Source organism: Podarcis melisellensis (assembly GCF_964234715.1).
Source record: "Podarcis melisellensis genome assembly, chromosome: 17".
Classification (NCBI taxonomy): Eukaryota; Metazoa; Chordata; class Lepidosauria; order Squamata; family Lacertidae; genus Podarcis; species Podarcis melisellensis.
In genome coordinates this window covers 23,392,064-23,419,855 of record NC_138534.1, presented here as the reverse complement: position 1 = coordinate 23,419,855, position 27,792 = coordinate 23,392,064, and the positions used below count along the sequence as shown (strand labels likewise).

The 27,792-nt window shown below is 42.1% G+C and overlaps 1 protein-coding gene across 12 annotated transcripts in view; it reads left to right on the top strand.

Moving 5' to 3' along the window:
- The window catches only part of NFIB (nuclear factor I B), a 278,673-nt gene extending 251,297 nt beyond the window's left edge, over window positions 1–27,376 (top strand). For 7 of the 12 annotated variants that reach the window (XM_081894295.1, XM_081894289.1, XM_081894285.1 and 4 more), the window contains 2 exons: window positions 9,298–9,386; window positions 23,478–27,376. In XM_081894295.1, the coding sequence (XP_081750421.1) occupies window positions 9,298–9,386; window positions 23,478–23,607 (219 nt within the window). In that variant the 3' untranslated portion in view covers window positions 23,608–27,376. The remainder of the gene's footprint in view (window positions 1–9,297; window positions 9,387–23,477) is intronic. The other 5 variants (XM_081894288.1, XM_081894294.1, XM_081894293.1 and 2 more) reach the window with 3 other exon arrangements.
- The last annotated feature ends 416 nt before the right edge of the window (window positions 27,377–27,792 follow it).

Genomic DNA, 27,792 nt, shown 5'->3' with positions numbered 1-27,792 from the left:
GGCTTTCATGAACAGAAAGGGTGTGTATGTGTGATGTGTGTGATTGTTGCATATCACGCTTTTGTAAATGCAAATTGCAGAGCCAGCTGTTTCAAAAGTACCCCAGCTCTCCAGTGCAGATTTTGGGGTTCAGCAGGAGGTTGCAGAGGGCATGCGGTATTAACAAAAATAGTATCCCACCCCCTTCCACTCAAGTGAAATTTTGCCCGATAAAAAAGAATTCCACTGGTAGAGGCACACAACGAGATACGATCCAATATCAAGACATTAAGAAAATGCTATAAATGTGTCTGTATCTTGTTCATGCAGAAATATATTCCTGTAAGGTAAAGAGAGGAGAAAGAGCTGGAGAGTTTCATAAAGTATTACTCTTTAAGGGGTATGAACTTGTTGAGAGTTGAAAAAGCCGATTACAGTGGTACCTTGGTTCCCGAACGGCTTGGCTTCCGAACAAATTGGCTCCCAAATGCCGCAAACCCGGAAGTAAGTGTTCCGGTTTGCGAATGTTTTTCAGAACCTGAACATCCAACACAGCTTCCACGGCTTCTGATTGAATGCAGAAAGCTTCTGCAGCCAATCGGAAGCCGTGCCTTGGTTTTTCCAATGGTTTCAGGAGTCAAACGGACTACCAGAATGGATTAAGTTTGAGAACCAAAGTTCCACTGTATAGATTATAGACCCAGGCAGTCATGTATTTGCACAGTACAGGAATAGGCTCCCTGTTTTACCTTCCATCAGGCTCCTAAAATAGCTTGTGACATGAACATGCCACTTGGAATGCCATATGCGCAATGGTCTGATTTTTACCATCTCTTTAAGGTGGGATAAATGTGCAGATTAGGGACGCAGGTGGCGCTGTGGGTTAAAGCCTCAGCGCCTAGGACTTGCCGATCGAAAGGTCGGCGGTTCGAATCCCTGCGGCGGGGTGCGCTCCTGCTGCTCGGTCCCAGCGCCTGCCAACCTAGCAGTTCGAAAGCACCTCCGGGTGCAAGTAGATAAATAGGGACCGCTTACCAGCGGGAAGGTAAACGGTGTTTCCGTGTGCGGCTCTGGCTCGCCAGAGCAGCAATGTCACGCTGGCCACGTGACCCGGAAGTGTCTCCGGACAGCGCTGGCCCCTGGCCTCTTAAGTGTGATGGGCGCACAACCCCAGAGTCTGTCAAGACTGGCCCGTACGGGCAGGGGTACCTTTACCTTTTAAATGTGCAGATTAGAGGTTTTATGTAGGAAACTGGTCACATCACATTAGGTGCATATAGGTGGAGGGGCCCCACAGAAGGATCATCAGGTAAGTATGTGAACTGGGGCAATAGCCCCCTGCAATCCCAAATATGTGTCTTCATTGTGTAGAATGAGAGCTTGGAATATTTTCTTTTTATTATTATTTAAATGTAACTGCAGCTGGAGAGGAGATGTGAGGTACCAAAAAAAAATAGTGAAAAGGTATTTTGCCATTTCCTCCCCCTCCCCCCATTCTGTAATTAATTATATGTTTAGGTGTACTTTTGTGTACAACATTTTGCCCCAGTATATGATAATGGTTACAAACTCAGTGACTATATAAACAAATGCATGGATGACAGGTCTGTCAAGAGCTGCTGTTCAGAAGCAGTTTAGTACTGAGTACTAGAGGCTGTCAACAAACTATGGGGAACAAGGATGCCAATTCTATGGAGCTGAGGTATCTTCTCCCCCCCCCCAAAAAAAAAAATCTGCTGGGAGGGGTCTGGGCCATCTCATTGTTAAGGGGCTGAGTTCAGTGGCCGGCTCCTCCTGAGCGCAAGAGAGGAGGAGCTGCCGGCAATTGAAATTGCTGCCCTGGGCTCCGTGCTCAGCCTCCGCCCGGCGCATGATGTCACACACCCATGGCAAGCACCTGTGAAAGAGAATGACCTTGGCTATCCTGACTTCTTTGCGAGTTTCAGGTTGAACACTCCTAAATGCAACAAGTGAAAGGACCATGGTCTAATCCACGAAAACAACGTATTTTTCTGTCTATAAGATACCCCCTACTTTTGGGGACCCCAAATTTAGAAAATGGGCATATGCACTATCCGTGTCTAAGCTGCACCCAGATCTTTAACCTTATTTTAAAGTAAAAAACAAAACCTGGTCTTATACACGGAAAAGTATGGTAATTCTTGGGTTCTTAAAGACACTTAATTAGGAAATAGGTTACATTTGTGGCTGCTTTGTAGAAATAAAATGCTACAATTAGAAAGCTTATGAGGCATATTAAAAAAATAGGATTTCCAACTGCAGTCGTATCTTGGATCCTGAACGCCTTGCGAGTCGAACGTTTTGGCTCCCAAACGCTGCAAACCCAGGAGTGGGTTCTGGTTTGCGAAATTTCTTTGGAACCCAGACATCTAATGCAGCTTCTGATTGGCTGCAGGAGCTTCCTGCATCCAATTAGAAGCCACGGCTTGGTTTCCAAACGTTTTGGAAGTTGAACGGACTTCTAGAACGGATTCCGTTCAGCTTCCGAGGTATGACTGTACTTATTTGATATATGGCTCTTACTCCTAAAAATGTCTCGGAAATGACAATGCATATAATGTTATTGTCTTGTGTGTGATGGGGCAAGGCGAAGCACACATGCAGAAATTGCCTAAATTACTTGGACAGAGTAAAGGTTATGCTTTGGTAAGGCAGAAATAAGATTGATTTACTATGTCCTTTCATTACTTTACAACAATTTAAAAGAGACCACTTTTCCTGTGGCAGGTCCTAAATGCATTTGGTTTAAAGTAGGCCATGATGAATGAAAAGAAAAATCAAGGGGTACATGAAATAAAGGCAATCAATCATTTTATATTAGTTGAGAGAAATTCTAAATTAGAAAGCCAATGGTTTTAGTTCCAGAGAGGTGTTTTAAACATTCACCATTCCTTTTAATATACTTTGACCCCTTAGGAATAAATATTGTCACAGGTACATTCTGTGTTTCACAGGAGGAGCCATTGGAGAGATTTATTCTCTCAGGTTATGAGAGGTATTGACGTTTATTCTTGAGTGCTTTTTTATTATTAAGTAACGTAACATAGCCTATATAAATTGTAGTAATGACCATAAATTTAGGCTGCTTGTATAGTTGATGATTCTCCTTAAAAATAGTCTCTTCAAAAAAAAAAAAATAGTTTGGTGGAATTTCCAATGAAGCAATTTATTACTGAAAGTTGCTGGAATGTTTCCATCGATGGGAGCATTATAAATATAATTTTCAGAGCTCATGTGCATGGGGAAGCAATATGACATATAGATTTTAATTTACAGACCAGGACACTATGAGATGCGTGTTATTAAACGTGTAACTTAATATGCGGATAGCTGCAAATTCAGGGTTATTATTAGGAATCATAAATCTCACCATTCCTTTTTCTGTGGTGGTCACACATTGACTCCTAGCTACTTTAAATTGCTAAATATTTCCATGCTAAAGCAACAATAGCATAATAAATCTTTAAAAAAAAAATTAAACAGAGATTTTTTTTTTAATGCTGTTAGGCCTATGCAGCTGCTGATTTTTTAATTTATTTATTGAGTAGCCAGTCATAGAATTGTAGAGTTGGAAGGGACCTTGAGGGCTGTCTAGTCAAACCCCCTGCCATGCAGGAATTTGTTTTCCAACGTGGGGCTCAAACCCACAACCTTCAGATTAAGAGTCCATTTCAGTAATTGCTGTGCATTGCTTTTAACCATTTTAAAAAAAATAATAATAATTAGAAATTGCTATACACTGCCCTGGTGTTTTGTGAGAGGGCTGTATGTAAATACTTTTTAAACTAAATAATGTAGACGACCACTTTGAGTCAATTGTGGCGCAGATGAAATTGTTAATATTGGTAATCAATGGATCACTCTGGATTCATTTCCTTCACTTTGTTTTCTTCTTTGTTCATGGTTAAAGAGCAAAGATTCTTAGTTCTTAGTTTTGCCACCAGACCTTGATGTGGTTAATCAAAGAGTAATGCATCAAGGAGCTTCTGGTTCTATAGAAGCTGCAAAGGGTTCCATAATGAGATGACTGGCAGATACCTTGTCTGCTTTTTCTTAGCTTTCCTAAGGCAGCCTTCCTCAAATGGGCACGCTCCTGAAGTCTTCACTGCAAGTCCCATCAGCCCCAGCCAACATCACCATTGCTCTGAGATGATAGTTGCAGTCTAACAACAATTGGTGGGCACCAAACAGGAAGGGCGGTTCTATGGTACACTTTCAGTTTGTGTAGGGCAGGCACGTCCAACTTTGACCTGAACCCACCAAAAACAGGGACAGGGCATTCCTTCCTAAAAAAAGCTCAACAACTTTGACACCTGAACCCCCGAAAAGGGGGTAGATCACTGCCAGCTTTTAACTCCGTGAGTAGATTGCAGTGTCTTGGGAGTTGGCCACCCCTGGTGTAGGGCAATGGTTGAGCTCAACATGACTTGTTGTCAACTTGTTGTAAATAAAGATTTATACCTCGGAGCTTATCTCAGAATCTCCTACAAAGGTAGAAAAGGTTTCGCAGCAGACAGATCATTGCAGAAAGAGTTCTGGGGTCGGGGGCTGAACTTTTAATGATCTGAAGTGAAACTTTTGCTAATGAACAGGCTCTTTTCCAACTCATACCATTGGCTGGAGTTATAGCCAGGATTTTAAATTTTTATTAGTTTGTAAAAAAGAAACTGGAATCGTATTTCCCCCTGATTTATCAACTGCTTTTTTAAAAACAAAACAAAAAACTTTTCACTAGTATGGGCCAGGAAATGACGTGAAACTTAAATATTTATTAAAGTTTTAAAAAGCTTTGTAATAGATCACCTTTCCACCAAGGCAAGTGCATTTTCACGACCTAAATGTTATAATTCTAATTTCTTATGGGCAGGTCGATTTTACAGAGACAATATACCTAATTAAAAAGCTGGGGAAGTGAAAGCAGAAGAGAAGTTATTTATCATATTTAAAATGTTAGTTTTCTATGTGCTGGTGTTGGACCAGTTACTGATACATTCTTAATACCATAGCACTACATAACATTAGGTATAGGCTTTTACCAGTGCTTGGACTCTGAGTTTGTAGATATATATGGGGTACATAGAATTACCTTTAGGCAGGCTTGCCCCCCCCCTTTGTACCAACCCAACAATGTGAGATGTAGGTAGTTAAAGAAAACTACAAATCTCACACGCGAGATTGGCATTTCACAGCAGCCATTCCAGCAGGAAGTTTTAGCTCAAGACACATCTTTTGGCTTTTACATGATTCCATTAATAGTGGAATAAATCTTCTTTATTCAAATCATATACAAGGAAGCTGAAACCATAATTGCAGACACTGTCTACGGACTTAATATTGTCAGGCAAAGACTGAAAAGGCACTAGAGATTTTTCTCCAACAAAGCTTTAATAGATTTAGGAAACAAGTTATCGACGCTTAGGCTGTTCGCATTGTGTCTCTTATCATAATTGACAGTTTGACGTAAAACCTAGTCACATGACTGTCAGAGACACATGCAAATGGATAAGAGGTCACATTTCACATACTCTTGTTGGAAAGGAAACACATTTAAAGGAAGTTTCACTCAAAACAATGACAATATGCATATGTTTATAGCCTTCCTCAGTCAACAAAAAGCAAAGCTTGGTCTCATATCACTTTCTGCCTTTTCCATATATATATTTACCTAAGCTGCTGAACAAAGTGGTGTGGAAGGAATATTAACCTTAGAAACTTTGTTAAGACATGGGAAAATAATATTAAATGATACATGATGTATTTAAGAAAATTAGTTGTAGGTTTGTAATTTTTTAAAAAATACAATACTAAAAATGGGGTTGGTGAGTGAGTTTCAATTAAGGTTACCAGACGTCCCTGTTTCCCGGGGACAGTCCCAGATTTACAAACCAGTCTCCATACAAAATCCACTGAAGTTGAAAAGTGTCTGGTAACCTTAGTTTAAATAGCATTATATGAAAAATAGATTGGGATCTAATGAGTTGCCTGCTGCCCAACTCCCAGCTCCCCTGCAGCCCAACTTAATATGCTTGTGTCTTGATCCAGCAAGAGAGATGCAGCTGATCATTGTTTCTGGTACTTGGGACTGTGATTGCAATTCCCAAAGTTGCATTAGGAATCAAGATGTGCAGCTCAGTTCCTGCAATCCTGTATATAGGGAGTTAGCCCTATAAAATGGCCCTTCACAATGGTGACCATTTTTTTTTTAAAAAAAATCACATCTGTTATATGCTGAATGAATAGGTGCCAGTTGGTGCATACGTGCATACGTTTAGTATAGCAATTTACGTGCAGGCAAGTTATTGCTGCATGTGTATCTTTGGATTAGGTCCTCTGTGGGTGTGTATGTATAATTTTTATATTCTTAGGTTAAGGTGGCCGTCTTACTGGCGTTTGTGCAATTGCACATTTATTTTTATATTAAAAAGTATTTGTATGCAAAGTATACTGGTGGCAAATATTACAAGCTTTGCAGTTTTCTTAAATTACCATAGGCATTCAGATCCTATTACACATGTAGTTCTTGGTAAGAGGATCTGAAATTATTTAATAATAAATTATTATTAAACTATAATTCAGAACACAAAGCATGGCTTGAGTTTTCAGCTATCAGGCTAACCATGATTTCAGATTTCTCACCTATTTTTATTTCTGTTTGCTCAGCATTCTTAGCTACAGAAGCAGAACAACAGTTGCGTGTTGAGGTTCCCAAGCCACCCTCAAATAAAACACAATTCATACAGAATTTTTGTTTAAGGTTTTTGGCATAATTTTTTGGCCACAACTTTATTGATTACAAAATGTGAGTGGTTGCTTAGGCATTGCTTCGCGACTATCTCTTCTCACCTAGAGGTAGGAACAGAACTGACACCCGCAAGCCTGCGAAAGTCAAGAAGGGAAAACATTTTGGGGAGAGAATAGAGCTGGGTGCCAGGCCCTCACCTCTCTCCAAATGCTCCCAGGGACTCTTGCGTGGCCCTAGCCCCTTGACAGGGGTTCAGACAAGAGCATAGCAAGCCCCTGGATTCCTTTAGCAGAGTACCCTTGCAGCAGCAGCATTGGAGGGGCAGGCACAGACAACGTACCCCCTCCACCAACCAAATTTAACCGATGCCAAACCGCAACCTCACAAGTTGTGACGATTTGCTATGCAATAGGCAAAAAACCAAATGGCACCGGCCAATCAGCCAAATGGCAAAATTCCTACCAGGCCCCTTCCCCAAAGCAGACGACCCCATGACAAGCATAGAAAGGTCAACACAAACAGCCCTAAATATAGGGAGGGTGGGCGGGTGATCCAATGTGCGCAGCAAAAAGAGGCAGCTCAACGCTGCACACAGGGAATAAATAGCCCCTTGGCTGTCAATCATAAATTGCAACATCAGATTCTCCCCAATGACCAAGTGGTGTCCAATAAGACTTGTGGCCATCCAAACTAACCTGCTCAGCAACAGAGGGATGTCTTGTGTGCCTCCACCGCAACATGTGCTCTCCATGAAGGAGAACATGCTCTATAGCTCTTGTTTTTCAGTTCAGATATAATTCCCAACCATAACTGGCACTCATCATAGCTTACAAACCCAATTTTCAAACCAAGGTTTCTGATTCTGGTTTGCTGGTCAATTACAAACCATCGTTTGTCAATTCAGACAGCACGGGGTACGATTTCTGTGACTGAATCTGAATTGAGCCTGGTTAGGTTTAATAGATGATTGCACACAAATATTGCAGATGCAACTTTTATAGTTAAAAAGCTGCCCCCTAAAATTTAACCATTAAACTTCCAGTCGAAAGAAGATGTGCAATACATGTTGCCCCCCGCCCAAGTTTGGCTCCACATCTACACCAGTGTGCTACTTAAGATCATTGAAGTTCAGTGAGTTCCTTCAAGCTCATAGTCTGATTCATTCTGAAAAACACTGCCTGTAGAAAATTTTATAGCAGACACCCACTGTCCTCCAGGCATAATCTCTGGTACTGTAGCAGTACTTGAGAATTATTCTGGGCAGGAATGTGCCTCTTTCTGGTTGATTTTCCTGGTCGTTTCCCCCCCTCCCCGATTTTTAAAAAAGATCACACTGAATTCTTCAGATAACAAATAAGAAAACAGTCAGAGAAGGTCCTTTTCCATTTCTGAACTCAACGGCAGGAAAAGCAAGAGGGTAGCAGTCAGACAGGGTCAAGGCATGGATATCATCTTGTCCTCTGCATATATGTTTTTCAGGAAAGGACTATAATAAATTGAGCTGCTGTGAAAGTCATTGCTCTAACTTTTAGAGGCACTTAAGGCTTTCCATTGGGGGATGGGAGGAAGAACAGCTTTTAGGTACAATTAATTACAGTATCCGCGTTATCTTAATTGAATTTGAAAGTGTGATTTGGTATTTTTTAAATAGTATTTTTATAGTATTGGTGAGTAGGGATTGAAATCATACTTTTCCTAGGCTTTCTTCATTAGACTAGATGGGGCTTATTTGCTCAAACATAAATATAATCACTGCATCTTTTCAGGAAATCTGCTAGCACTGTAGGGCAGCTGCCAGATAAATGGCTGTATAGGGTTACATGAATAATTAGTGAAGAGCAGCACTGATGATTTGGTGATCTGGGAAGAATTTGTTTCAGCTTACATGTAATGCATTCTCCACTGTATTTGAAAGTCTTTTAAATGGTATTATTTTGCTTCTAGAGCTAGATTAGATTATTTTACCACTGCATGTTAAGTGATGCCATATTCAGTAACACTAAATTAATCAACCTCTATTACAAATGCCTCCACCCTTCTTGAACAGTAAGATAAGGTCATTATGTAATTTTGGATCCTCTTTCCTTTAAATTGCATGTCATCTGTGTATCACCAAATGCATGCTTTCAAGATATTGATTTTTCCCCCTCCCCCTGTCCTTTCCCCCCTAGTACATTGAATAATTTTAAGTGGTTTTGCTTTTCTTTTTTGTTTTTAAATTCACTATTGAACATTAACATTTCTTTTTTTTTCCCCAGCTCAGTTTATAATATAATTAATTGCTAAATACCGGTTATTCTTTTATGCTTTTATTAATGGAGAAACACATCCAAGTAGCATTTTCTTAATGTGAGGAAAAAGCAGGATTTTGTTTTGCACAAGATGTGTTACGGTTTTATTTTTGAAATTGTTTTTGTTTTTTTACACTAGTACTACTACTACTTGGGGATGTAAGGTTTGTGCCATGTAAAGTACTAGTTTGCATGCATTCATTTAAATACTAAAAACTGTAGTACTGCTCGATCCATATCTGACTGCTAGGTTTCAATTGACAGCTGAGGATTTGTGACTGGACCTTGAATCAAAACGGCAGGCATTTATACCCCAGTGGCAATGAGGATACATTGGGAATTACTTGGCAAAGGTAAAATTTTAATTATTTCCAAACCTAAACTCTCTTGGGTTCTTCGTTATCTGTTTCAGGTGGCCTTCGGGAATATATTTGTCAAGATCTTAACTACAATATATATATATATATATATATATTTGTAACGTCTCTTGAATTACATGTTCTAGATTAGCTGAAATGATGCAAATTGAACTTTTATCGGCTAAAGCACTTGGGATACAAAATGTTGGCTGTCAAGTATAAAAGTTTGTGGAAGAATCAAATTTATGGCTGCATGTTTTGAGGCTTGCAAGTTCATAATCAGAGATTATATGGGTTTAAAGAAATAACAAAAAGGAACTGGTACAAGAGTTTAGACAACATACTCAGAAAAAACAGTTGATCTGAATTTCAAACATTAGTATGTTTACTGAGGTAAGTTAGAAGTCACATGTCTTAAAACTAGCTTTTGCTTTCATAAAGATTTTTACTCTTTGCAGGTGAGAAAAAAAAAACCATTTCTACAAAAGACAGGAATTTTTAAAAGGTCATTTATTTAATCATGGCTTTAGCATTATGTGTGAACAAGTTAAGCTGCTTAACGATGGTTTGCTTACTGGCAACAAACAATGATATGAAACCCTTGTTTCTTAAAATTTTGGCATGGCATTACATGTGAACTCAGCTCAGGGATTGTTTTTGTTGTTCTCGTTCACACATCTTGGCAAAGAGTATATTAAGGTATGTCAGCCTTGTCTTGATGATCCTCCTTGTGGAGATCACACAACTGATTCCCCACCACCACCCCACACAAGAATTTTAGTATTGTCTAACAACAAGAATCACTCCCCGGTTCTTGGAAAACCATACAAGGTGCTAGTCCACGCTTCCTATTGCATAGGCACATTTAGCACACATATTCACTCACCATACACACAAGGCATACATGTTTCTCTCTCACACACAATCATGTATACATAGCCAACATATTTCTCCCTATTTGTGTGTCTGCAGGGGAAGGTAGGTTTTGGGGACCCCACATTGAAGGCACCCTGGTGCCGAAAAACACTCCCCAAGCATCACCTGCTGAAGACGGCCATCCAAGTAGGACCAGAACCACTGCAAAGCATTGCTGCCCACCCCAAACTCAGATTGCCTCTCCATGAGGATACAGTAGATGGTATCAAGAGCCGCTGAGAGATCAAGGAAGATTAACAGGGACACATTGCCCCTGTCTCTCTTCCTATAGAGGTCAAGATTATTTATGAGCCCCTAGCTTTTTCTTTAGATTATATTATCTTACAGTCTTACCTTGGTTTTCGAACAGCTTGGTTCTCGAACATTTTGGCTCCCGAATGCCACAAACCAGGAAGTGACTGTTCTGGTTTGCAAACTATTTTTGGAAGCTGAACGTCCAACGGGGCTTCCATGGCTTCCCATTGGCTGCAGGAGCTTCCTGCAGCCAATCAAACGCTGCACTTTGGTTTCCGGATGTTTTGGAAATCGAGCAGACTTCCGGAACGATTTCCATTTGGCTTCCAAGGTACGACTGTATTTCAAAATAAAACACTCATTAAGAAGAAGAAAAAGAAGAGTTTGGATTTGATATCCTACTTTACCACTACCTGAAGGAGTCTCAAAGCGGCTAACATTCTCCTTTCCCTTCCTCCCCCACAACAAACACTCTGTGAGGTGAGTGGGGCTGAGAGACTTCAAAGAAGTGTGACTAGCCCAAGTTCACCCAACAGCTGCATGTGGAGGAGCGGAGACGCGAACCCGGTTCACCAGATTATGAGTCTACCACTCTTAAGCACTACACCACACTGGCTCTCTTGATATAGACCACTTTTAAGCATTGCAAACGTCACCCAAATATATACAGAGATAGACTTTAGTTTTCTATGGTTTATGGTTCTATCACATTGTACAATTTAATTAAGTGAAAAACAATAAATTTCCTACACACACACACACCCCTCCAAAAATATAAGTCACATCCCCCCATACATTAAAAATGCCCAATTTTAAGAATACAAGACTTGAAGGAGTTTTAAGTCTTGTATTTCTTCATTAAGTGAAAACAGTGGAATGCATGTGGAACTGTTGTTGAAGAGAGGTTCCAAGTGCACAGAATCTTGGATATGCATTTGTGTTCACCATGGGGTCAGAAAGATGCTCTCTGCATGTATCAGTTCATTGAATTGAGTCTTGACAAGAAGACAATGTTTGACAAGAAGTATGAGCTATGACTTGATATGAGAATTTCAGTGGCTGCCCTCGAGAGTCACACAGTGGTCCCGTCAAGGACCAGCTGGGTGAGGAAGAGTGGCCAGAGGCAGTCTCCCAAGAGCCCCCAGGGTGGGCTCCAAAGATGACAAGTTACAGCCCAGAGCCTGGTTGTGGGACACTGAGAAGCAGTCAGCAGAAGGGACGAACTAGGAGCTGACAGAAACAGGAGACTTGAGGGGACTCAGTTAATGGAAGGGCCTTCCAGGAAGCACGTATGCAGTCAGTCCCAGTCCTGCTGACTCTCCTTCTCCTCTGATCCCACACTCCAGGAGGGTCTTGCATGTTGCTGAGCAACGTGCCAGACAGACCCAGAGGAGGAGCTCACCCCCTCAACGCAGCCTTCGCCTGCTTGGGAGGGAGGGAACCAGAGTGGGAGGCTAGAGGGGAGGGGCATGCCTAGAGCTTAGCAACAGCAACACCTTCATTGAGTTAAGACGAACCAGGGACATTGCTGTGTTGTTGTTTTTCTGATAATAAAAATCTAATTGCGTTCTATGCTTTCTGTGTGTGTGCCAGCCCTATGGATGACCTGGCTCCTTGACGGGTCCTAGAATGCTAATAATTTGAGCTTGCAGCTACCCTACCTCCCAATCAGTCTTGGCTGCACTGTTTTTGGTTGCCACAGAGTTTGATCTCTGTAAATAAGGCATAACACCCTAGATCATTGTTGTACCATTGAAGGGTCCAGCACAGGACAGCTTGCAGTATTTAAGCCTTTCTTAATTGGCAGTGGCTCATGAGCTGGCTCAGCGCTGTGGTAGTTCAGGCAAGTAAAGACAGGGCCGTCTTTACTTAGGGATGCAAGGGCTGTGCGGGGCACCCTGGAGCCGAATGCTGGGCCCCCCCCCCCAATGTATACCTACTGTATACAATTCCTCTCAATTGGCGGCAGTGAAAAGCAATGGCATGAAAGTCCCTGTCCCCCTCCTCCGTCGCTCTGCTACTTCGTAGCGTCAAATATTTCTGACGAGTCAGGAAATGAAAGCATTTTTCTTCGCTGGTTCGTTGTTACTGGTGAGCGATTCCCCCCCCTAAAAAGGTCAACTTTGGCTTCCCAGCTCCCAAAAAACTCAATAAAAGTTAATTTGGGGGCAGCTAAACTAAGTTTGGGAGCACTGGGCGGATATTTGCACCCCGGCGGCCCATATGCTAAAGACGGCCCTGTATAGCAACACCAGTTTTGGAAGGGAGACTCTGCAGTGCTACTGAACCACATAAGCCTTTGCTGCCCTTAACATCAAGACTTGTCTTGGGCCAGCGGTTGGCAAGGTTTACCTCGCCTGGGCCAGTTAACTCCAGCAGAGATCCCTCCATGGGCCAGATTGCGCGCACCTGCGATATCCGGCATCTGCATCTGCACAGATACGATTTCCGGCGTCTGCACAAATGTGATTTTCAGCGCCTGAGCATGCCCAGATGTGATTTCCAGCATTGCGGGCAGCTCGGTTCAGGGGCCTATGGGCCTTAGGTTGCCTACCCCTGTCTTGGACAAATACTTCTGTATTAGACAAACAATGCCCATATGGAAACATAGTGAGTGCATCAGAGAAGTTTTTCCATGCTTTATCCACCCTCACAGTAGGACTGACCTCCTGAATCCCCGCCCAGGCACAGTTGGATTTCCTTCTTTAATTGTGAACAATTTCAATTCCCAAGAAAACAAAGCACTCAGTTAACAACTGAAAATATATTTGGTGCCCTGGCTTCTTTGCACCCCTAGTGCAGAAGACATATAAGGATGTTCAAACAAACCTCCTAATTCATTCCGTACCTATATGTGTGCATGTTGGGAGGTAGCGTTGTTTGAACACCTCATTGTTCGAAGGCAAGATGCAGAAAGCAAGATGGTTTCTTTTTGGCAGTGTGTAGACCAGATTCTTTATCAGAAAAATGTCCTCAGCTGAAAAAAGCCATAGGAATTGCTGCACTGTTACAAAATTCAAGCCAATTGTGCAAATAGAGAACATAAACTGAATTTAAAAATCCAGGAGTGCCTCAACAAAAGCGTTTGTATGCTCCTGCTCAAATAATCCAAACCACGTGGAAATCAGCTTTGCACAAGTAGGCTGCAGTGTAGACTAGTGTTCACGAGGCTCAATTTTTCAGCAGCTACTAAGCTGCTATTATTGCAGGGCTGGGTCGTTAGCAGTTTTGAACTTTGGCTGTTTTCTGCCAAGTCTTTCAAAAACGGTAACAGTGTTAAGGCACTCATTGTCAAGGTATTGTAATTTATATTTCAAAAAGCAAACCTTGTTCAGTCCTTTTTTTGAAGGGATAGCTGCTAATTTAACATTACTTTTGCTGTGCCCAGGCATTTCCTGCTTTCACTTTGTTATCTTGACACAGAAGTACAGTACAACAGCTGGTTTGTTCTTAGAGCTCCTGAGGAGAGCCTTATTCTCAGAGTGCTGAATTTCCTTTTCAGCTGTAGCCGTAGGGGTGTTCTTAATGTTCAACTTTTTAGAGCGGCATTCTTTGCCCCCCAACCCCTCTAAAGAGCTGTGATGCTGATAAGGCAGTGAGATGGAATAAGCTTTGGCATGTGGGGGAAGGGAGGATGAGAATAGCCCTGCAGATTTCGGATTCTAACAAAACAGGCAAACTTTCAAAGAACTTAATCAAAATCAAGTAACGTTGTAGTTGTAGTAGTCATAGTTGTTATTAAAGTTCGTGCTGCAATTAGCCAGTGGGTTACTTTCTGTATAATGTATTTGCTTGCTTGGGACAAAAATGCAAACTCAACTTTTGCAAATAAAAACAATGAAACGAAAACATTGCTGATAAAATCATTAGCGGTGGGGAAAGCTGGAAGGATTTGTTTTTTTTATCAGTTTGTCACTATCTCTGTTACACTTTCCACCCAACTCCCTAATAAAACAAGATGTGCAGAGAATTATGTTTCCTTTCCATCTAAGCAAACATCTTCGGAACACTTCCTAAGAAATTAATTGTATTCCAGCCAGACTTGCATGCTGCCATCCCACAGGAAATGGGTCAGCAATCCATTAAGATGCCATTAGATAATCTAATTTGGAACTTAATCTCTAAATTAACCATGCTCCATACTTGAAGCATACTTGAGAGAAGAGAGAGAGAGAGAGAGAGAGAGAGAGAGAGAGAGAGAGAGAGAGAGAGAGAGAGAGAGAGAGAGAAGTTTGTTTGAATCGATAGGGGAGCCGAAGCGTGAAGAAGCCTGTTTGTTTTTTCTGTAGCTGTGGTCACGTCTCAAGCCGTCTGGTAACCAGGAGAAACCAGACATGATGTAATTCCAGATTGAACTTGAACTTCAGGGACTCAGAATGGAGGAACAATGGACCATAGGAATCAATAATGTCCATTTTCCACATGATTATGCTTGAAGCTTTAAGTTAACCTTTATGGAAGAATCGGCAAAAAACAAAAACAAAACAAAAACAAAACCCTACAATGTGACTAAAATGAGGGGAATCCACAGAGAAAATGTTCGAAAGAAAGCAACTCCCCCCCCAGCTGTACTTTGAGAGTTGCACTGCAGATTCCAGCAGGATTAGAAAAGTTCCCGCGCTGCAGTAAACCAGTTGCTTGTTCTAAGCGCTCTTTGTTCAGTTAGGTAGGATAAACTTAATCTTATGTTTCCTGTCAGATGATTTTAGCAGTGTTCTTAGAGAAGGATGAGTATGGTTTCTTGGGTTTTTTTAGAAGTGGTAAGAGCACCATTAACCCCTTGATGATTTCAGAATATCACTTTTAAAATGTGTGTGTGTGTGTGTGTAGTGTCTTCTTCAACTGTGAAACTGTTTTTTCATACTGCGATTTGTCTTTTCTGTGAGTGTTTGGCATGTTTATTGAGTAAACAAAAATAAAATGCTAATTGTTACTTACATTAAGTGCACATTGTAATGAACTGCTGTGCAAAATTTATTTAAAAGGTTACAGAAAATTGGGGGTGGGGGCAAATAGTCAGTGCTTGTGTGATTCTTGCCAACTTTAAAAATAACTTTTGAAAAGGATCGAGTTAAGGTTCTGTCACAGAAACCGGAATCGGCACCCTGGAAGCTGAAATGCTTTGAGGTTAACCTCTTCTGTGCTATTATATATGTGAACTGCAAAACATTTATCAGTGCAGCTTCCTTTGTTTTAGTACTGTCTCATTTCAAGCAAACTAAATAACAGAGATTTTGCCCTGAATCCAGCACGGTTAGATGTGCTTACGTAGCCCTAAATCTGTGTTGGAATTAGACCACAATTTATTTTTGCCTCATACCTAAAACTACAACGTAACCTTAGGTGTCTTCCCTCTATCAACAAAACAAAACATTGCAAAAAAATGCATATGTGGCCCAAGTCACTGTGAAAAAAGAAATCACAGGAATACAGTATATATCCATTCTTGGTGAACTGGTAATAGAAAATTTGCTAACTTTTGACATAAATATGTGTGACACTGCCCACATAAAGACAATGAATAGTAGGCTTAAGATGACCTACACTTCTGGGGAACATTGTGATAGAAGTTTGTAGGCAGGGGTGAATGAAGGCTAACCAGCACCCAGGGCGGGGCAAATGCGGCTGCGCATGCGTTGCGCCGCTATATGGTGCATGCGTCACTATGTAGGGCACATGTGCGGCATCACTACGTACAGCGCATGCGTGCGACACCGCAAATGCCCCTACGTAGCGGTTTGCTGCCGGTGCCGCTCGAGCGCTGTACGGATGGCACTGGCGGCAAACCGCTATCTACAGCGTATGTGCGGCGTCGCTACATACAGCTCTTGCATGCGACACCGTGCATGTGTTGCACATAGTGGTTTGCTGCCAGTGCTGCTCGAACACTGTACGGACATTGGTGGGATCCTCTGCTCACAGCTGCATCCACAAATGGAGGATCCTCCACATGCGGTGGCGTGATGGCCACTTGTGTCGCTGCGCTCAGGGATGGAAGGGCAAGCACCCTGCAGGGTGCCTTCTTCTCACCCCTCCAGTCATGGCACCTGGGGCAAACTGCCCCCCTTGCAACGCCACTGTTTGTAGGTTCCTATTTTCAGTTGATTGCCAAGTAACCATGTACAGTGGTACCTTGGGTTACATATGCTTCAGGTTACATATGCTTCAGGTTACAGTCTCCGCTAACCCAGAAATAGTGCTTCAGGTTAAGAACTTTGCTTCAGGATGAGAACAGAAATCATGCTCTGGCAGCGCGGTGGCAGCGGGAGTGGTTGTGGCCGGGAACCGGACTCCGCCTCAAGCAGGGGGTGTTTGCCCCCTGCCTCCCACTCACCTGGCTGGCGCCCACGCCCATCAGCAGGCACCCAACCAGGTGCCTTCAAAGGGGCGTGTACAGCAGCCTAAATTGCTGCGGCGCCAGCCTCCCAGCCTTTACTTTTCATCGTCCCGTCGCGAGTCACCCACCCTCCACTCCCTTAGAGCAGGGTTTCAGTTTTCTTTTGGCCTTGCTATGGACCTTAGGTTGGTCGCCCTGGTTGTCCGGGGGGCCTGGTAGGAATTTTTCCATTTGGCATTAGGCTTTTTGGTTTTTTCGCCTACCTCATAGCAATCGTCACAACTTTTGTGGTATTGGTGGGTAGGTTAGGCATTAGAATAATGTGTTGTGGTGTCGAAGGGCTAGGTGTGGCCATCGCCTGCGCCTTCAGTTTTGGGGTATTCTGTTAAAGGAATCCGGCAGTCGTGTATTCTGTCCGATGCCTGCATGGCGGGCAGCCATGGCACGACCCTTGGTGACATCAGAGGAGAGCTTATAGTTGGATTAGCATCAAAAGGCTCCACCTACTGGTGAATAAACCCCCTTGTTTTCCGACTCACCCACCCCTCTACAAGTGGGTGGAGTCAGCTGACGTAATCCAATGCCTAAGCCAATACCTTTTCACTTGCTGTAATCAATAAAGTTGTAGCCTTTTCTTGCCCATTAACCTTATATCACGTGTCCTTATGTTTAATAATAATAATAATAATAATAATAATAATAATAATAATAATTTATTATTTATACCCCGCCCATCTGGCTGGGCCTCCCCAGCCACTCTGGGCGGCTTCCATAGAAACCAAAAATACAGTAAAATATCACACGTTAAAAACTTCCCTGAACAGGGCTGCCTTAAGATGTCTTCTGAATGTCAGGTAGTTGTTTATCGCTTTGACATCTGCTGGAAGGGCGTTCCACAGGGCGGGCGCCACTACCGAGAAGGCCCTCTGCCTGGTTCCCTGTAGCTTTGCTTCTTGCAATGAGGGAACTGCCAGAAGGCCCTCGGCGCTGTACCTCAGCATCCGGTCAGAATGATGGGGGTGGAGATGCTCCTTCAGGTATACTGGACCGAGGCCGTTTAGGGCTTTAAAGGTCAGCACCAACACTTTGAATTGTGCTCGGAAACGTACTGGGAGCCAATGTAGGTATTTCAAGACCGGTGTTATATGGTCTTGGCGGCCGCCCCCAGTCACCAGTCTAGCTGCCGCATTCTGGATTAGTTGTAGTTTCCGAGTCACCTTCAAAGGTAGCCCCACGTAGAGTGCATTGCAGTAGTCCAAGCGGGAGATAACCAGAGCATGCACCACTCTGGCAAGACAGTCCGCAGGCAGATAGGGTCTCAGCCTACGTACCAGATGGAGCTGGTAAACAGCTGCCCTGGACACAGATTTGACCTGTGCCTCCATGGACAGCCGTGAGTCCAAAATGACTCCCAGGTTGCGCACCTGGTCCTTCAGGGGCACAGTTACCCGATTCAGGACCAGGGAATCCTCCACACCTGACTGCCTCCTGTCCCCCAAAAACAGTACTTCTGTCTTGTCAGGATTCAACCTCAATCTGTTAGCCACCATCCATCCTCCAACCGCCTCCAGACACTCACACAGGACCTTCACCGCCCTCACTGGTTCTGATTTAAAAGAGAGGTAGAGCTGGGTATCATCCGCATACTGATGAACACCCAACCCAAACCTCCTGATGATCTCTCCCAGCGGCTGCATGTAAATGTTGAAAAGCATGGGGGAGAGGACAGAACCCTGAGGCCCCAGCTCCCAGCCCCTCCAGACGGTCCAGAAGGATGTTATGGTCGATGGTATCAAACACCACTGAGAGATCCAGCAGAACTAGGAAACAGCTCTCACCTTTGTCCCTAGCCCGCCGGAGATCATCAGCCAGTGCGACCAAGGCAGTTTCAGTCCCATGATGAGGCCTGAATCCCGACTGGAAGGGATCCAAATGTTTCATTCCTCTGCGCGGGGATTGGGTCCTTGAACCACAAGGGACATATTACCCAGAAGTATATTTTCAGATGAGCTTGGTTTGGACTTGTATGATTATTACCATGATGCAGCGAGTGCTAAATTGTAGACCATGCTTGAGGATATTTATGGAAACCTATTCTCTTCTGAGGGGTTATCTATAGCTTGTTATATTTGCAAGAGCAGCAGTGTGAGAACAGAGCAGGCAACATTTTGAGAGAGAAGAATTCAGTGTAGCATTTAGGACAGGCATAGACCAACTTGGCCTGCCAGCTGTTTGGGGACTACAACTCCCATGATCCCTAGCTAACAGGACCAGTGGTCAGGGATAGTGGGAATTGTAGTCCCCAAACGTCTGGAGGGCTGAGTTTGCCTATGCCTGATTTAGGAGCCCACTGCATTGGTGTAAGCATTTCTGCGTGTCTGTTGGAATGATCTCCCCTCTCCTCCTCTCAAATGCTGTCTGGGGATTCTCCTGACACCCCCAAGCCTGGGATGTGGGGGAACATGGGGGGAAGAAACCGAGGAAGCCTTGCTGAGCTAGAAGAAGTCCTGACACTGGTGGTTGAATGTGGCTCAGTGTTTGAAGAGGAAACTCCAAGACTTGTAGTTTGAGAGAGTGAGAGACACATGCCTTCTGTGTTACAGACTCTCCGATAGTGCCAGTGCCAAAGTTCCTTAGTTTGTGCTGGCATTTGCTATGCTTGGGAACTGGGATCCAATGGCAGCTGACTGGCAGGAAGAGGAAGAGGCAAGCACTATATTAATCAGGAATAGTAAGATCCCGCAACAACAGCAGCCAGTGGTGCTGGAAGAGTTTACAGGAGCCAGCATGTATGCGCTCAGCTTCTGGTCACTAGAATGTATAGAAGAATCTGCTCTAGATCTGAAGTGGGGTCTAAAGGACATTTGCCATTCATGCATGATTACTATACATACAGCCACACGGCTATAAGTGCAAATTGGGCTGCCAGAAACGTAAGGCACTTCCCAGAAAGGCTGAAGGATACAAATCAATTGTCCAGTTTTTTTCAAAACAGTTTTTGGAGGGAGGGTAGAGAAAGTGACGGGGCTGTGTTGCAGGGTTTTGCTAGGTTTCTAGCTCTGTGCGTAAGCAGAAAGCTTTGCTAAACAAGACAGTCAAAATGGTGCATACCTAAACAATATGTTCACTTTAAATTCTATTCTCATCCCTTATGCAATGAAAATATATGATTAGCAGCAGAAGTTGAAGTTGCCATCAGATAATTTCAAGTAATTCTGGGGTATCCTTTTTAAGGAAGGCATAATTTTCAAATCAGACATTTTTTGTGTCTCTTAGACAATGTTCAAATGCCCTAAGCAGAGCTGAGTATTCCTGGGTATTATACTTATATTTTCCATGTTCTTTCTGCTGTTCTCCCATTTCCTCAGAAGTGACCTTTTGTTAGTGAAAGAAGACATTAAGTAGCATTATGCCAATAGGTTATTATCAATACTTCCTTTAGTACTTTTCCGTGAACAAAGTTCTGTACAGTTATCTCTTTTGTCATGAATTTTAATAGGTGTGTTTTAAAAACACTGCTCAAAAATATGCCTACCTCTATAGCATTAGGAAACCACTTTACTGAACATTTTATTAACTGGGCAGCAACTGGACAAAATAGCACAGATTTTGTGTTTGCTGAACTGTCCCACTGGCGATCTTGGTGATATAACCAGGAAGCATTCAGAAGAGAAATAATTCTAGAGCTGTTTACATGTTACATTTGTCATGAGATTCCATCCAAAAAGCTTCCCAATCAGAAATGATATGTGCCTTATATATAATGCTTAGGAAGTGCTTGCCTTGGTTGCTTTAAGACTGTCTTACAAACCATGGCTTAAGAGACTTACAAGTGAGCCTACTACTCAGTCCCTTCTTCAGTGCTTTACTTTTTGTATGGCTCAAACCTTAGTTTGCTGTTGCACTCAAACGCAACAAACTATGGTCTGATGAGAACAATGTTTACGCACAAAACATAGATTACTGCAAGTTCAGATGGTGGTTTGTGGACCCTGAGTTGTAAGTGAGCTTGCTTGTAAGTGAGCCTATCTCAGTAGTTCACGTACAACATCAAATGATGGTTTGATCAAACTGGGAAGTTCTGAATCAAGCCATGTGCATAAAGGAAGAAGGGAGGAGTGCTTAAGTCTAGGGCTTGTTCCCAGTTGTGCTGCTGCTGTCAGCATTACATTATAATTCTCATTTTTGTGTGTGGACTCTGTGCAGGCCCACCTGGGCATCTGTGCAGAGCAACACTAAGGACTACTTGAAGAACTATGCTTGTAAGCAGCCAAGCTGTCTATATGCCATGTAAAGGTAAAGGTAAAGGGACCCCTGAGCATTAGGTCCAGTCGTGGCTGACTCTGGGGTTGCAGCGCTCATCTCGCTTTATTGGCCGAGGGAGCCGGCGTACAGCTTCCAGGTCATGTGGCCAGCATGACTAAGCCGCTTCTAGAAAACCAGAGCAGCACACGGAAACGCCGTTTACCTTCCCACTGGAGTGGTACCTATTTATCTACATGCACTTTGATGTGCTTTCGAGCTGCTAAGTGGGCAGGAGCAGGGACCGATCAATGGGAGCTCACCCCGTCACGGGGATTCGAACCGCTGACCTACTGATCGGCAAGTCCTTGGCTCTGTGGTTTAACCCACAGTGCCACCCTTGTCCCACACAATGTGCGTTTCTCCCCATTGGAGAATTAAACCCCGGTCTCCTGTGTGACAGGAGGGGATACTTACCACTATACTAACGAGGACTTTGTCATGTATATGGCCACAATTCCATCAGTGGCCACTATAAATATCCAGCAGGGCCAGGGAGGACCGTGCAGATTGTGATGGCTACACATGAAGGTAGGAATCACTCACTAGAGGGAAGCTGCTTTTGGTGGAATCTCCATGACTGCACTCATAATCCATGGGCTATTGCCTAAAAAATAATGGATGAATTTAATGTGTGTCATAATTAACTAAATATATAAAATAAAAAGTAAAAAATTGTCCAGTAGCACCTTAGAGACCAACTAAGTTTGTTCTTGGTATAAGCTTTCGTGTGCATGCACATTTCTTCAGATAATTAACTAAGTTCTACTCAAGAGTAGACCCATGGAAATTAATGGACCCATGTCATGTCTCTTTATTTCAGTGGGTCTAACTTGTGGCACTCCTGCCAACCTAGCAGTTCGAAAGCACGGCGGGAAGGTAAACGGTGTTTCTGTGTGCTGCTCTGGTTCGCCAGAAGCGGCTTAGTCATGCTGGCCACATGACCCGGAAGCTGTCTGCAGACAAACGCCGGCTCCCTTGGCCAATAAAGCGAGATGAGCGCCGCAACCCCAGAGTCGGTCACGACTGGACCTAATGGTCAGGGGTCCCTTTACCTTTACCTTAACTTGTGGCAACTCTGTACTTTGTCTTCAATGTGCCTCAGGGTTCTAACCTAGAACTATTATTTTAATTTAAGCATCTCATCTACTACTGCTTTGACATTTTAAAGCACCATTTCCTTAAGGGTAATCTCCCCAGCCTAGTACCATTTCTGAAAAGTGCTAACTTTTTCCTAAGAAAGGCCTATGCTGCGCAACACACTTCTGGTCAGAGGGTTATAAAATTCTTGTGGTATCTGCACAGTGTTAACGTACGAGAGTTATCCTGCCCTCGGGATTCATAAACAATATTGACAAATATATTACATGGTGCATTTCTAAGAGTCATAAGTTGGGAAGTTTGAGAGGTTTAGATAAACATCTAAATTAAATTTATTAGTCATGCTGCAACAACAATCCTGTTTGTCACCACAATAATTTATTTGCATTGAATATTTCTGTCACCCCCCCCCCAAAAAAAACACACAACAAACATAAAAAGATCTGGCTGTTTTGCACTCAAGCACTAGATGTGAAAGGTGTTGCAAATGCTACTTTGTTTTTTTTAATCCACGAAAATATTGTTGAACATTAGAAAGTTATGAGCCTTAAGAAAACAAAAACCCAGATAAGTTCACAACTTTACTCCTAAAAAGCAACTCAGGGAGGTGGATTCTGACAGCCAGTTTTTCTACTCACTTGAACTTGGATTTCTGTCAAGGCATGATCCAATTTCCAATGGGTGCTTTTCAAATTCGATTTATTCAGAGTAGGCTTATTACAGTTAACGATGAGCATGGCTAAGTTAGGTACATTCATTTCAGTGGGTCTACTCTGACTAACCCTTAGACCACCCAATAAGTAAATAATTAAATATTGGCAGTGACCTATCTGCCTGTTAACCGGCATAATATTCTCCGCCGTGAGAATAACAATGCAATCCTATACATGTCTATGCAGAAACAGGGCCTGTTTTGTTCCGTGGGACTTACAATCAGGTAACTTTCTTCATTGGATTGCAAGACTGCTATGGTGCTTGTTTTAGGATCGGTCAATTAGCGTAAATAACACCGGTAGCATATTGTATCTCAATATTTATAATTGATGCACTGTTAGAAGAATTGTTAGAATATGGAGCTGGGTGGTGTTCCAATCTTAATTCTTCTTTTTTTAGGTTATTGCTGCTACCATATTCTAAACGATTATTTTGCTCTCTCTTTTCTTTTCCCTCAACAGTCCTGGTACCTGGGCTAGCTTGGTCCCTTTTCAAGTATCAAACAGGACACCAATCCTGCCGACAAGCGTCCAAAATTATGGTTTGAACCTAATTGGAGAACCTTTCCTTCAAGCAGAAACAAGCAACTGAGGGAGATTGAAACTGAACAAAATACTATAAAAGAAAGGAAGACGGGACAAATAGAAGAAGAAGAAGAAGAAGAAAGAAGAACCTGAAGAAAGAAGAAACATAGACCAGCAATTGCAGCACTTACAATCACTAATTCCCTTAAGGTTGAAACTGTAACGATGTTTTAAAAAAAAAAAAGGGTCGACGATATTTCACTGATGAGTAGAAAGATGTTTCTCCTAAGTAGCCTTTGTTCTATGAAATCCACTGGGAAATAGATGTTCTGTCTCTGACAATATATTTTAACTGACTTTCTAGATGCCTTAATATTTGCATGATAAGCTAGTTTATTGGTTTAGTATTCTTGGTGTTTACGCATGGGATCACTATTCCTAGTTAGCTCTCAAAACAAAGGCTAGGAGACATCCACCAGAGTTGCAGGAGAATTGGGGCCAGTGGGCCAGCTTTTCTCAGCACTCTTAATTTCTAAAAGTTTTTTTTTTCTCTCTAAGGAAAAAAACAAACAATTTAGCCTTTAATGATCAATCCAAATTTGTCTAACTTTGGCCCTTATAACCCAGCCTTTTCCTACTGCGTTACCTAGTTTGAAATGTTCAGGAAGTCATTTAAACAAATAGGCATTTTATAGAATTGATGCCTCACTTTAGGTTTAAATAATGTGTTATCTTCTCATATGACCGTAAAAACAAAAAAGAGGAAGACACGAAAAATAATTTCCCCCCCACTAAGGAAAACACTTAGAGGCAAGTGCAATTTTTAAAAAGTATATCTAAAGGGGATCATTGTTATAAGTCCTTTAGCCCTTGGACTCTAAATTGAGGGGATTAAAAAAAAACACAAGAAGAATTTCAAAGGTATTTTGAACAAATCTATTTTCCCCTCAGTTTTGAAGGGGGGGGCATTAAAAGGCATTAATTAAATCAAGACAAATCATGTACTTGAGAAAAAGAAATTGATTGAAACACAGCACTTATGTTGATTTTAGCTTCTGCCTCTTTGAGGTATTTTATTTATTTAAAGTTACTGGTTGCATCAAGAAGAATCCCTAGAGAATGGGAAAGGTTCTATAAAACCTTCATCACAGAGACGGGAGAGAGGTAAATTCACATCATAGGGACAAAGCTTACAGTTTACAAACTGGGAACGCCAGGTTGTTGGGTTGGGTGGGTGGGGGGGTGAAATATATTTTTTAAAAATGCACTCTTTTAGAAAGTCTATTAACAGGGTGCTGAAATCTTTGCATGGTGCTCTCAGAAATTAGCCTTGTTCGACACATTTCTCATATTGACAGGAACGTGCATGGGCGGATACATTTTGCCTCTATGTCTCTATAAAAAAAAAATTAATTAAAACTACTTTATCCAGTAATCCTAATTTGCACGAAGTTATAATGTCCACATAACGTGCCTTGCCTTGAAATCTAAAAAAAAAAGTGACATCACTACACTTGTTTTGCTGCATTTATTATCATTTTAAATCTTTACCATTTTTATGACAAAATATTTTGTACTCCAAGATGGGAAAACGAAAAAAAAAAAATGACATCATGGATTTTTTAAGCAGTTATAACTTTATCTCACATTTATAAAGCATATCATGGCTGTGTATAGTTGCCGCTTGAAAATTGTAATCGACCAGCAATATTTTCAGTATTTTGGTGTTTTTTCTATTAATCTTTCATGTTTTTCATCTTCCAATTAATATTGGGGGGAGGGGATTCAAATTTATACGAATTATGCAATACCAAGTTTTGCCTATGTAGGTAGTGCTTTTTAGCTGTATTGGTTATTCTAGGTAAGTACACAGATTTAAAAGACAAAAGATTAATGTATGCTTTTTCGTTTGTTCGTTTGTTCGTTTGTTTGTTTTAATTGACCAAAGTGGGTACTGCTATTTTTGCAGTGTGATGAGGTCCTTTTGTGTACTGAGAGATGGGCAGGGGATTTTTTGTTTTTGTTTATACATACATATATCTATCTATTCTGGGTGGGTGGGAAGGATTTGTGAACAGTGTAGCTGTGAAGCAGTGCACCATTCGCCCGGTGAGGGCTACAAAGCGACTCTTCTGCCTACTGTGATAAAAAAAAAAATATCTCAACAAGGTGTCCTCTTTTTAACTTTCCACCTGGGGTGCAAGCTGAACTCATTTCTGGTTTTAAAATAACAGTGGTAAATAATGATGATGATAAATACTAATAATGGATTCCATTGGAGGCAGACTTGACTTGAAGAAAAACAAAACTCTCGGTTTTTTTTCCAAGACCCACAGAGAGCAGCAGCCTGTTAAAATTTTTACAAAATATATTGCCCCATGCTATGGCATGATTAAAAGCATATTTTGAGGTAGGAATCAGATAAACAATAACATACCAATAAAACTTTTTTCTTCTCCAAAATCAGCTTATTACGCTATGTTTTGTATTGCACACAGATACCCAAGAGCAAAATACAGAATCCTACAGACTCCAACATTTCTCCGATGAAAATAGGGACTAATAATAATAATAATAATAATAATAATAATAATAATAATAATATTTATACCCCACCCATCTGAGTGGGTTGCCCCAGTCACTCTGGGTGGCTTCCAACATATATTAAAACATTAATTAACTTCCCTATACAGGGCTACCTTCAGATGTCACCTAAAGGTTGTTTAGCTGCTTATCTCCTTGGCTCGGGGCTTGTATAACTCCATACCCTCCCAACGTTTCTCCGATGGAAACAGGGATGTCCTAAGGAAAAGGGGGACATTCTGGGATCAAAACAGAGACCAAGATGGTTTCTGTAAATCCGGGGCTGTCCTTCATAATTAGGGACCCTTGGAAAGTCTAGCCACTGTAACCTAGTGAAGTCCTTCTGTTTGAGAGCTTGGTTATTCATGACATCTTCTCATATTCAGAGCAGTTGCTTCTGGCAGTGGTATACCTTGTAGGTATTCCCCAGTAGGACTCTTTTCTCTTGGCGAAGGAGCCACTGCTGTTAAATTTGTGATATGGAACCCTCTTTTTGCATTGTGTTCTTAGCAGGGGCAAACCAATGCTTCTAAAGAGGCAAAACTGACTTCTTCCCATGCAGCTTGTCTAAAGGGACTCTAAGATTGGGCCCTGTTTCCCTGTATTCTACCGGGGAGGATGTTAGCCCTGTGCAGATTGTAGTATTTTGTGTGTGACAGCTGATCAAGATGGCGCCAGCCAACATAGCCTACTGTCCTCATTGCACATTATGCATCAAGAGGGGGCTGAGTAGTATGTGTCAAACTCTTCTCCCCTCCGCTCCCCATAGAAAACCAGTATCTAGACAGGGCTAACGTGTGTGTTCTTCACAACTGACATGATATTTTGACATGTATTTTGTCCTTCGGTACTTATTATGCCTGAATACCAAACATAATCTGAAAAGCTGCTCCAAGGTGTACTGTATTTTTCCGTGTATAAGACTAGGTTTTTTTCCTTAAAAAATAGTGTCCAAAATTTGGGGGCGTCTTATACACGGGATAGATCTCCCCCCATTTTCTTAAATCGGATTCCCCCCAAATAGGGGGCGTCTTATACATGGGGGTGTCTTATAAACGGAAAAATACAGTATATACCTATGTTTTTTTATCTGCCATTGGCTTTGTACGGGCAGGCAATTTTATCTACCATAGTAAAATTACCAAGAAATGTTATCCATTTCAAAAAAGTTTCCCAACCTCTCTTTTTTCTAGAACTGACAGACACTGCACACAGAGGATGAACACTATGACAGGGTGACATTTCCCTTCAGACTAGGAAGGAGAATAGTTTGGGAGAATATTACATTCTGCAACTGCAAAGCGCTCAGAGCCACTGTGAACCCTTTTGCTGTTCCTTGCAGGATATGCCCATGAATAATAGTTTGTCACTTTCCCCCTTCTTCACAGCAGCTTCCTTACGCTGCATTGGAAACCAGTGTAAAAATTGCCTTGAATCTAGAAGTCCCACTTTACTTATGGGGTTACCTATGTGGCTTTTTGGATCACAGGCTACATTTCGACCAATTTGCTCATTAATCGCCACCAATGGTGAATGTTGCACTTGCTGTTGTGTTCTCCCTTTCGGATTCTCTTTAAAATGGTGATGAGCATGACAACAGCAGCTATTGAACGCGGGCTTTTTCCAGAGTTATCTTGACTTCCAGTTTTGAGGCAGCATCAGCTGAAAC